Below are 12,754 nucleotides of genomic sequence, written 5' to 3'. Positions count from 1 at the left end.
TGAACTGTCGTCCTCCCGAATGCGAGTCCAGTGTCAATATTCTTAAACACCCAAATCTGACACTATTGCATTGCTATTCATCTGGAGGCTCTTATGTGCACCAGAGAGCCTTACACTGAACAAGCAAGGTTTAATGGAGAAACACGAGGCCAAAGAAAGAAAGGTTTTGAAAAAAATCTCCAGGCCCTTTCAAAGGAAACAGCAAACAGAGAAGGTGTCACAACCACCAATTATATAAGAACATGCAGAAGATAAGTGACACACATGAATCCAGGAAGGATATCTAATAGGATATTACCCTACTTTCAAGATAAGTAAACCAAAGAGACACAGTTCAAAGAAGTTAAAAAAAATCTACGAGAGCTGAAAATTTCTCCAGGCGTATGATCCATGTAAGGAAAAACTCAACACACACAAAGGTTTCCTGGTAAAGCCAAAGTTGAAGAAAGAGAATGTGTGGACCAAGGGGAGAGAATAACAACACCAGAAATGAATGCAGGAGCATTGGGCAACAGTCAAAGGTAGGAAAAAAAGAGAGAGTTGAACTGACATTGTTCATAGTTGGCCAAAATAAAGAAAGAAGAATAAGATTGTCGGTGACAACCAGGTAAGCACTAAGTACAATTCTCCAAAACTGAAGTTTTCTGAAGGTTTACTACTTATCATCTGAGAGCATTTCATCTGTGAACTATTTCATCACCAAGCTCCACAACCCATAAAGTTCTAACTTGGTGATCTTTGATAAATTTCATGTGACATTGCAATATGTTGATTGAAGCACAGGTATGGGCAAATTGTACTTTTATTCTTGTTACAGTTATCAACAAAGATTTTTGAATGTTTTGAAGAAATTAATGTAGGAAAATTTAGATACTTATATTGGAGTACCTGACAATGTCTTTAGCAGTGGGAGTTGAAATGACAGAGAGGAAATAACAACCAAGAAGATGGTCTATGACATAAAAATTTAAGATATTGGGAGCGCTCCAAATTGCCAAAATTCTCCTCATTTTCTTCAAAACAATCTTTATACTCTCTTGCACTTTTGAGATAGACCACTACTCATGAATCCCACTCACTGCCATTAAATTACATTATTTTCTAAAACACAACATAGAACAAACATATTGCAACACAAAACTAAGTGATAAATTACTACAATAGCTTTTACTTTAGTAGAACTGCCAGAACATGACAGACAACCTGTAATTCTTCTTGACACTCATGTGATAGCTTCCACATCAAAAGGGGTATTACTATGCCTGACAACTGAAGTTATCAGACAACTGCTATAGCACAATCAGAATGTTAAACTAACTCAGCAACCATTGCATGCTGTATACGTACCTCTAGTAGCTTCATCTCCTCAATGTCGACTTCTCCTTCTCCGACAATAGTGCCCACCAGACCTTCACTAATACGTTGTCGTTCCAACAGTGCTTTCTGTAGAGTAAATGTCAGATCAGATACAAGTTGCAAATGGGGACAATAAATTGTATTTTGTACTGTACTATATGAGCAGAAAGAGCAAAAGTCAGCAAACTGGAAAATGTCATTCATGAATGGTATTCACTTTGTTGTGAACAATAAGCAGGTGACAATACTTTGTTTATTAGATTGACAAAAAATGATAAAACATTCTCACTGTCACTTTCCACTGTGTTCTTCAAGAGAAGAAAACCACTGTGCCTTCAAACGTTATGAAACAGTTTTCTTTACCTCCAAACATTTACTACATCAATAACCAGGCCTATACACTCATTCTGTGGCGTTCTTTCTAATATAACTGGTATTCATTACTCATTCACTGTGTGTGTGTGATAGAGAGAGAGAGAGAGAGAGAAAGAGAGAGAGGGAGAGAGAGAGAGGGAGAAAGGGGGGGAGAGAGAGAGAGAGAGAGAGAGAGAGGGAGAAAGGGGGGGGAGACAGAGAGAGAGAGAGAGAGAGAGAGAGAGAGAGAGAAGCTCCTGTGGGCATGCTCATACACGCGGTTGCCCTTTCATACATATGGTGACAGGACTGTTATTACTTATGTATTGAATTAAAACTAATTCCACAGCCATGAACTGACAGGAAACAGACAATAACATTTATTGCTTAATATAGAAATGTGTTAAGAATAGCTTGTAATCAAACAATGATACAGAAAAGTAATTACTTACCAAGTGGCAGCACAGACAGGCACACACAATATCGCAAAATTTGATTGCTCTTGGAAACAGAGGTGTTTACATGTGTTGGTATTACACTATACTTTATCTGAATGTTTACCTTTTTATAAAACAGCTTCTGTAATTGAGTAACACTGTAAAGTACCACAAAACAGACATGCGCACGTGCGCATGCACACACTCACGCACACGCACATGCACACGCGCACCCCCCCCCCCCCCCCCCCCCCCCCACACACACACACATATTTTGTTGTCAGATGGAACACAGTAGGGTTATCAGAAGTGCAGTAAACTTTACTGCAAACACAAAAACTGGAGACAAAATCACAGAAGCAAGATTTATAAAATAAATTGCATGTTCCATGGAAATAAGTGTGTGCACATATGTGCTCACCTTGAGAAGTTAGAAAACCTGTATTCCAAGTTACAGCTATTTATGAATGAACTCAGTGGCTACTACAAGATTATAAGGGGGGGGGGGGGGAGGCTTGAACTGAAGTAGGGAAGTACTAATGAATGATTTTACAATGAGAATCTTTTGGATATTAGAACAGATATTACACAGGTCATTTTAGTTGAATCACCTGAGAACAACAATGTGGTTGTACAGAACAAATTATTTCACAAGAAAATAAACATAAACTGAATTTAGTAAAGACCAGATGCAACTAAAAATCAAATGGATTGTATTTTGCTAAACAATAATGAAATGTAGTTTCAAGTACATGTTGACAGAAACAAGATACTATATATTGAATTAAACAACACTATTTGGAAATATCTTCAAGAGGAGGCCATGTGATGTAATCAATATACTATAAGAGAAGCAATGCAAATATGAAGTAAACAAAACAGAAACTTACACTGTCTACAGACCACATTTCCCCAGTTAAGTTGACATATGGCATAGTAACTAACAATATAATAAAAAATAAATAAAAAATATGTTAAGTAATATTTAAATTCTCCATCACTGACAAAACTGCATGAACAATGTATTATAAAGTCTTCTAGCCTCTTCTTCAGATTTACTTGTCACTTTTAAGTATTACAATAAGACAGCGCATACACGTAAAACTACACTACTTGTTGATTTAGTGTTGCAACTTCCTTGAGCTCTTCTGACTAACAAATTAATTAATGCCTTTATATTTGAGACAAAAATGTACATAAAATTAGAATCTCATACAGCCACAGGTAAGAGAGATTTACACAATGATACTGCTCAATTTATGTATGATGAGTATCCTCTGATGGTGTTGACACTTAGATTATACCTTACTAAGAAACATTTACAACACGTGTGTGTGTGTGTGTGTGTGTGTGTTTTTTTTGTGGTGTGATACTGATAAGCTCAATTTATCATTTTTGTGAGCAAAATTCTGACGCATCATTACTGATTTTTGGAGTGTGGATTGCATAATAATCAATTATAAGTACGGTCCTGTTGCATCCAGAAAACCAACTATTAGGGTCATTTTTTTTTAATACTTTGCCTTTCCCAACTACAATATATGATAATCAGTTTATTTTACAAGTTTATTATTTATGATTTCAAGTTAATTTGCTAATTACATAAAAATCTAAAAATCCTGTTTGGTAGGAGGTATTATTGTAAGTTAAGAGAAAGCTTGGCACGCAGCAAGCAGGATGTCAATTGACCAGTATGGTAAGGGGATCTAACATGTGAACAATCCATACAATTGTATGATGGGAGGTGATATGAACAAAAGAAAAAGTGAGTAAACATAAGAAAAGTTAATTCAGTTGTTTGCTTTGAAAAAAACTGAACAAAATGAAGCTCTGAATAGTTAAAAAAAATGAGGCCAGGTATTTTCTGCAGATAAAAATGGACTGATGACGTACAACAATCAATGAAAGGATCCAGGTATAAATTATTAAAAAAATTATGTTTAATGTTCTTGCAAAAAACTAAAATGTATCACAAAAATACTCATAAATTCTCTTTAATACATTGCAATTACAGCTAATATTTATATAACATTTACCTTCTTGAATAATGAGAATAAGTAAAATGTTACAACAGGTACATCTGAAGATCTGGCTAGAACGCTCAAAATGGAACATCTTACAATAAAATTTTAGATCACAGCCTGAGGCAAAACTGAGTATTACTGTCACATTAAGTAATCTACACAGTATTATTTGCAGAAGAAGAGGAACTGGAATGAGATAAACTGCAGCGACTTATTAAACTTACATGAGCCGTTACCCATCAAGCCTTGTAAGTTTAGCAGTGCAGCAGACCATCTCCATGTAAGTTTCAGTACCTTTATGTTGGTGTCAGCAGCGGCCGAGGCGCGCGCCATCAGCTTGCGCTGTCTGCGCTTCTCCTTCTCCTGTCGACGCCGCTCCTTCTCCTGGCGGCGCCTCTCACGCTCGATGCGCCGGCGCTCCAGCTCAGCCGCAACGGCGGCAGCCTGCTGCTGCTGCGCTGCTGACAGCTGTTCGACTGGAGGGGCGGGAGCCACAAATCCTGTGGTGCCATCTACCGCTCCTGTTGCAGATTTTGGAAGACTTCGAAAACCTGTCCTAGTCAAAATGTTTCACATGTGTCAACATGCTAAGTAGGATGCTAACGAGGAGAGGTTGCCAGTGACGGGATCAACTTTTCGAAACAATATGTAAAGAGAAGTATGATAAGATCCCAAGTATCACACACTGTAGCCATTCATGCCAGTGGGCTCTCATTTGCAAGTAATTGATCAAAAAAATGTGATTTTTAATCAATGTTATGTATTAATTTTGGTTTAATTTCTTTCATTTTAGCATGCTATTTTTTCATCCACGTTATTGCATTCAATATTTCTGTTTCTCATTTTGCTTGAATTTTATTTTATTTATAATCCCTTCTTCTGTTTAAATCTTTGTATTATTTTGTCATCAGTGCAATAGGAATTTGAGTATGTTTTAAATGTTTGTATGATGATTACCATAAAAAAAAAAATAACATCTTGTAACAAAAAACACATTTTTGACACCACCACACACTCACCATAAATAATTTCGTCTCTTATTTTTTTTAAATGATACATCAGCATTTTCAAATATCTAATACTGCAACAGATAAATTATAATTACATCCACATTCTCAAAAATTCAGAGAGAGACAAAAGAATGAGACAAAGAAAAATAAGAGAACAAATGAAGAAGTTTGTATGATGATTAGAATGGTGTGACAAAGGAATAGAAATAAAAAATTAAATTTAAAACAACTGAATAAAGATACTGACGCAAGTCATTTCGACACAGATTTAGAAATAAAAAAAAATTACCACATCAGACGAGTTTTGAACCTACAACCTACTGCATGAAAATGTCTTACCCTATCCTTTCCACCATGCAACCAATCTTCAGTATACTACTTTTTTAACATTATTGAGCATCATATAAAATTCTGATTGTTTTTGTTGATTACCTGCAAATGAAGGGCCACTAGGGTGAATGGTTACAGCATTCGATACCTGGCTTCTTAACCTACATCACCATATAAATGGTTTCAAAAAGTTGATACCTCCACTGGGGACCTCTCGTTGTAAATGTCAAACATCCTCAGTCTATGAAAAATGGCACAATAAAGGTTCGATGCTATTGTGAAAGTGTGAAGTACTCATATGTTATCATCGTAGTCTTTGGTTCAAAGACAAATTTGATCAAGTGCTCTATGCTAGTCTATCTTGCGCAAGTCTTTTTGTCTGTACATACCATCTGCAACTTACAGCATGATTTAAGCTAACTGGCAGCCAATAATAAAGTGTGACACTGTTGCAAGAAGTACTGTCTGCAAGCAGCTGCTATAGTACTTTGCTCTCTGTGACGAAAGTAAATCGCTTTAAAGTCTTTATCTCCTACAGACGTCCCATAAAAAACTGTACAAAAAGAGAGCAAGAGCTGAATAGCTAGTGTGAAAACTGTTTTCTGCTACTTGTTTCTATGCTCCATACTGAAGTCCATGCTAGGTGGGTGGTTGCCTTTCCATTACTTTATACACTGTTCCATCCAGGAATTTCCCATATTGTTATGAAATTCATGTTTGATGCAGACCCTTATAGCATCTCTATGCAGGTCACAATCTGTTCTTAAATTTAATATGTACAGAAGCTACATTTATTTTCAAAATTTGTGTGAACTTCACATGCAGAGAAGTTTCCTGCTTCAGAATAAGCATATAAAATGGCTTGCGTAATGGAAGTGGCAATGGGCAATGCAGTGGTAGGCGTCTGTACCAGTACTACTTCCATTAATATTTTGCTAGTGCAAGCAGTCCTGCCTGGTGTCTGTTAAACAACAACTAATTAAAATTAAAAAGTTTTCAATGGTGTTGAGCCACAAATATACAATACTTTTTAAAGGAGTAAACTGCCGTTTGACTGTGTACTGTTATATTTATCTTTTGTGCTATGCAGATTTTGGCTTCTATGTCATTATCAAGTTCAATGCTAAATGTTGTTAGACCATGATTATGTCATGTCTGGACTGCCTTAACAGACATGACACAATAACTGACAACTTTTAGCACTGCACTTGATTATGGCATAAAAGGTGAAATATAGATAATACAAGAGATAAGTAATACACGGTCAAATGGTGGTTTACTCTTTTGAAAAGTAATTTAAGTTGGTTTACATATCCATTTGAACCTGTTTAGTGTATTCAAGCCTTTGTATCCCTCTACAATTTTCAACACTCACACGTCCATCCATTAGCAAATTGACTAATCCTCGATGCGTTAGTATGTGTGCTATCAGCTTATCCCTTCTTCTAGCAAGGTATGTGATGATTTTCTCCTCATCCCAGTTTTTATCAGTGCATCTTCATTAGTTACCCAGTCTAGCCATCTATTCTTCAGCATTCTTCTGTAACCACACATTTCAAAAGCTTCTATTCTCTTCTTGGCTGTGCCATTTATCATCCACATTTCCCTTTAAAATAAGGGCACATTCCATACAAATACTTTCAGAGAATATTTCCTATCATTTACATTATATGTGATACTAACATATTCCATTTCTTACAGAAAATTTTTCCATACTATTACCAGGATGCATCATATATCCCCTTTACTTCTGCTGTCATCGGTTACTTTGCTGGCCAAGTAGCAATATTCATCTATTACTTCCAGCACCTTAATTCGTAACCAGATTATCTCAATATCATCTCATTTATTCTGTGTAAGTTTTGTTTTAATTTTCTTAATGTTCACCTTGCAACCTCTTCCCAAGAGAGCACCTATTCTGTTTGACTAATCTTCCGAGTCCTCTGCTGTGTTGCACAGGATTACGATGTTACAGTAAAAGCTCAAAGTTTTAATTTCTCCTTCCTGAACTTGAACTCACTTCCTTCATTTTCCCTTGGTTTACTTTACTGCTTGCTCAATGTAAAGATTGAATATGGGAGCACAACAACAACCTTACCTCACTCCCTTCTAAATTACTGCATTCATGTGATGTCCTTTGACTCTCAGAATTGCAGTCTTTGGGTAATTATAATACATATGAAGGAAAATGCTTCTGAAATCATTGTAGGGTCATTCCATGTCTAATGTCAACCATCTCAGATTTTGTAACATTATGTGGGCACGTTTGGGGATGTCTATTAATTATGTGAGCTCAAAATGGGAGGAGGTTCTAGCAAAATGTCATTTAAAGGGAGGGGGCAATAAAGGTCTCATGTCCACTTTATACTTCAGAGAATATACATTACAGTAATGGATAGCATTTTGTTTCATAAAATTAATCCCAAACATATACAATATTACAGTGCCCACAAGTCTTTAAGGCCTCTCTAAATCGAACACTTTACACTTGTGCATCCCCAGGATTCCCCAATTTGAAACAAGTGCTGCACGAGTGTCTGATTTCATTTGGGGAGAACACTGCCATGCTGGTCAAAATCACTGCACATCAGACAGTCACTCGTGATATACTGCAACCCATGTAAAGCCAATGTTACTGTGTTCAACACGAATTTGTATCAAAGCTTTTACACTGCCCATTTTATGTGGCCTGCTGACAAGTAGAAACACACAGGTGAGCAAGAAGTTAATCATTTGTGGAAGGAAGCTAAGCTGAAGTTCATCAACAAGAATAGTCTTCGTGAACATATAAATCCATAGAGCAAAGAGATACGCAATCATCAGTTCAAAGAAAAATAAAAAACGTTGTAAGTAAAGGTTCAATAACATTTAATGTATATAATATATCGATGAATGTCAATTTTTTAGGTAACTGTCAAAAGGGTTGATACTATTTCCATGGAGTCTTTTTGCCATCTGTTTGTCTGAACACTAGTCATAGTTAGCATATTTAAATAAAATGTTTTTAATCATGAGTTAAAAACACTGTTTAATATACTTTTTAAATAAAACATGTTTTTACTGAAGTGTTTTAATCAATCTTTAAGTAAGTAATGAACATCCCCTTTCCTGAAAGAGCAACATTTCTAGTGCACAATTGAGTTCAAGAGCCTCTTAACTGAAGGGTCACAGGATGTTGTCAAAGCACATCAAGAACTTTCGTCAATTTTGAAGAACTGTATTTCAGTAAATAATTTTCTTAAAGCTGCAAACATTGTCAAAATGGGTGATCCGTTTGTACTGTGCTCTTTATGTAAGTCTTTTTGTCATTTACTAACTATTTTTGCTCCAAGTGGCTCTCAGAGAAATCATAATATTTTGCTGTGACCAAATTGCTCCAATATATAAGCAGACTCATCTTTTCACAAGGTTTACAAAGTTATCCTTTTGTGACCTAACTGCCTTTCAGCAAGTTTATAAAACGTGCAGGTTTGGTTATTTTTACGTTTATTGTTTTTCAAACATATGAAGCTGACATTTCCAGGGGCAGATGTGGACTCTGACCACAATCTATTGGTTATGACCTGTAGATTAAAACTGAAGAAACTGCAAAAAGGTGGGAATTTAAGGAGATGGGACCTGGATAAACTAAAAGAACCAGAGGTGGTACAGAGATTCCGGGAGAGCATAAGGGAGCAATTGACAGGAATGGGGGAAATAAATACAGTAGAAGAAGAATGGGTAGCTTTGAGGGATGAAGTAGCGAAGGCAGCAGAGGATCAAGTAGGTAAAAAGACGAGGGCTAGTAGAAATCCTTGGGTAACAGAAGAAATATTGAATTTAATTGATGAAAGGAGAAAATATAAAAATGCAGTAAGCGAAACAGGCAAAAAGGAATACAAGCGTCTCAAAAATGAGATCGACAGGCAGTGCAAAATGGCTAAGCAGGGATGGCTAGAGGACAAATGTAAGGATGTAGAGGCCTATCTCACTAGGGGTAAGATAGATACCGCCTACAGGAAAATTAAAGAGACCTTTGGAGATGAGAGAACGACTTGTATGAATATCAAGAGCTCAGATGGAAACCCAGTTCTAAGCAAAGAAGGGAAAGCAGAAAGGTGGAAGGAGTATATAGAGGGTCTATACAAGGGCGATGTACTTGAGGACAATATTATGGAAATGGAAGAGGATGTAGATGAAGATGAAATGGGAGATATGATACTGCATGAAGAGTTTGACAGAGCACTGAAAGACCTGAGTCGAAACAAGGCCCCCGGAGTAGACAATATTCCATTGGAACTACTGACGGCCGTGGGAGAGCCAGTCCTGACAAAACTCTACCATCTGGTGAGCAAGATGTATGAAACAGGCAAAATACCCTCAGACTTCAAGAAGAATATAATAATTCCAATCCCAAAGAAAGCAGGTGTTGACAGATGTGAAAATTACCGAACTATCAGCTTAATAAGTCACAGCTGCAAAATACTAACACGAATTCTTTACAGACGAATGGAAAAACTAGTAGAAGCCAACCTCGGGGAAGATCAGTTTGGATTCCGTAGAAACACTGGAACATGTGAGGCAATACTGACCTTACGACTTATCTTAGGAGAAAGATTAAGGAAAGGCAAACCTACGTTTCTAGCATTTGTAGACTTAGAGAAAGCTTTTGACAACGTTGACTGGAATACTCTCTTTCAAATTCTAAAGGTGGCAGGGGTAAAATACAGGGAGCGAAAGGTTATTTACAATTTGTACAGAAACCAGATAGCAGTTATAAGAGTCGAGGGACATGAAAGGGAAGCAGTGGTTGGGAAGGGAGTAAGACAGGGTTGTAGCCTCTCCCCGATGTTGTTCAATCTGTATATTGAGCAAGCAGTAAAGGAAACAAAAGAAAAATTCGGAGTAGGTATTAAAATTCATGGAGAAGAAATAAAAACTTTGAGGTTCGCCGATGACATTGTAATTCTGTCAGAGACAGCAAAGGACTTGGAAGAGCAGTTGAATGGAATGGACAGTGTCTTGAAAGGAGGATATAAGATGAACATCAACAAAAGCAAAACAAGGATAATCGAATGTAGTCTAATTAAGTCGGGTGATGCTGAGGGAATTAGATTAGGAAATGAGGCACTTAAAGTAGTAAAGGAGTTTTGCTATTTGGGGAGCAAAATAACTGATGATGGTCGAAGTAGAGAGAATATAAAATGTAGGCTGGCAATGGCAAGGAAAGCGTTTCTGAAGAAGAGAAATTTGTTAACATCCAGTATTGATTTAAGTGTCAGGAAGTCATTTCTGAAAGTATTCGTATGGAGTGTAGCCATGTATGGAAGTGAAACATGGACGATAAATAGTTTGGACAAGAAGAGAATAGAAGCTTTTGAAATGTGGTGCTACAGAAGAATGCTGAAGATTAGATGGGTAGATCACATAACTAATGAGGAAGTATTGAATAGGACTGGGGAGAAGAGAAGTTTGTGGCACAACTTGACCAGAAGAAGGGATCGGTTGGTAGGACATGTTCTGAGGCATCAAGGGATCACCAATTTAGTATTGGAGGGCAGCGTGGAGGGAAAAAATCATAGAGGGAGACCAAGAGATGCAGATTCAGAAGGATGTGGGTTGCAGTAGGTACTGGGAGATGAAAAGGCTTGCACAGGATAGAGTAGCATGGAGGGCTGCATCAAACCAGTCTCAGGACTGAAGACCACAACAACAACAACATGAAGCTGAAATTGGGAAAAAAAGGTGGCTTGTAAATGCAAGGGACACATGATCCATACTTGCGTAAGGGCCACATACTTGCGTAAGGGACACATGATCCACCCATACTTGGGTAAGTTACCATCAATAAATCCCCAATTCCTTAAGGAATCAAATTTCCATCTACAAAAGGGCATCAATTGTCTGTTAACTTTCCATATACTTTAATGTGTCAAATCACTGATGTTAAGCACGTAGAAGAGAAAAAGTTTTGGAGAGGTTTGAAATGATTCTATAATTTTGTTCGAAATTGCTAAAAGCCCTTATTAGGAAACACTGGATAAATATAGTCTGGATAGTTTGTGCCTGATTTTAAGCAAAAGCTATTTTTCACAGATCTCAATGTTTATGATATATCTCCTGAATGAATGATGGAGGCCAAGTCTGAGAGCAAAAGGGCATGAGGGAGACTTAGAGTGAGACAGATGGTCACTCTAAAGACAAATTTAAGAAGAAGGAATCTGGACTGGAACATAACAGTTATAGAAGAAGAATGGTGGAAAGACAGAGGAAATCGGAAAAGTCCCATACATTTCCCAAAACAGCTCAATGCTAGATAAAGGAGAAACGAAAAGACAATGATCTCTTGAACTATGTGTCTTAAAATCATATAATTTTGTAGGAACATCCAGTGTCTTATATAGAGACGGTCTGCAAAGTGCAGCGCAAGTAGAGTTAGTAGTAAAGACGTAATAAATGAAAACATAAGTGCTCATTTTGACGTTATACTGTGTGCCATTTTAAGCAGAAGTTAGTTCTTCACACATCTAAATGTTTGTGATGTCATATCTCCTGAACTATGTATCATACAATGATATAATTTTGTAGGTACACTCAGTGGTATATGTGTGTACCATTCGCAAACTGTGTTGCAAATAGAATTGGTAGTAAAGAAGTAATAAACTACAACATCATTTCTGATGCTGAAGTTAAACTGCATGAACAGCAAAGCTCTTGGAAGTTGTTAGACTGGCAACCTGCAACAGGCACTGCAAACTGAAAAGTAGTTTTTTGTGCACTACCAGGTTTCTAAAAAAAATCTAACTATAGAAGATGCTGCCCAGAACAAATTATTTTAATGTAGATTTAAACTGGCATTGTTCTCATATTGTAGACATGGATATCACCCCCCCCCCCCCCCCCCTCTCTCTCTCTCTCTCTCTCTCTCTCTCTCTCTCTCTCTCTGTGTGTGTGTGTGTGTGCCGATGAGCATCTACAAGACAATTGAGGGTAGACATCACATAATATTTTTACTGCTTGCTTTTTTGAGAAGACAATACTAGTTTTCTAAGTGAGTCCACGAGACGTTACTGAGTGAAAATATGCAAAATTAGTTAAGAGGCTGATTTGTTTGTCTCCAATACTAGCAATTATATGAAGAACAGGAGGAGCTGAAAATATGTGTTTGAGCACCTCAGTAACACACTTATTTCAGTTCAAGTTTCCATAAATATGTACATCAAAAATTTGGAGTGTTCCATCTTGTTTACTGACTCCTGTTTAT

General features: G+C 37.0%; 1 protein-coding gene across 1 annotated transcript in view; it reads right to left on the bottom strand.

Annotated features, from left to right (window-relative positions):
* Window positions 1-12,754, bottom strand: part of LOC126428404 (serine-rich adhesin for platelets-like) — a 290,438-nt gene that overhangs the window by 68,496 nt on the left and 209,188 nt on the right. The window contains exons 14-15 of the mRNA XM_050090325.1: window positions 4,466-4,692; window positions 1,348-1,443 (exon numbers count right to left, since the gene is read on the bottom strand). Of these exons, the coding sequence (XP_049946282.1) occupies window positions 1,348-1,443; window positions 4,466-4,692 (323 nt within the window). The remainder of the gene's footprint in view (window positions 1-1,347; window positions 1,444-4,465; window positions 4,693-12,754) is intronic.

This window comes from Schistocerca serialis, chromosome 12 (genome assembly GCF_023864345.2).
Source record: "Schistocerca serialis cubense isolate TAMUIC-IGC-003099 chromosome 12, iqSchSeri2.2, whole genome shotgun sequence".
In the NCBI taxonomy this organism is placed as follows: domain Eukaryota; kingdom Metazoa; phylum Arthropoda; class Insecta; order Orthoptera; family Acrididae; genus Schistocerca; species Schistocerca serialis.
The sequence above is the reverse complement of the archived record's forward strand: the minus strand, read 5'-3'. Positions and strand labels throughout refer to the sequence as shown.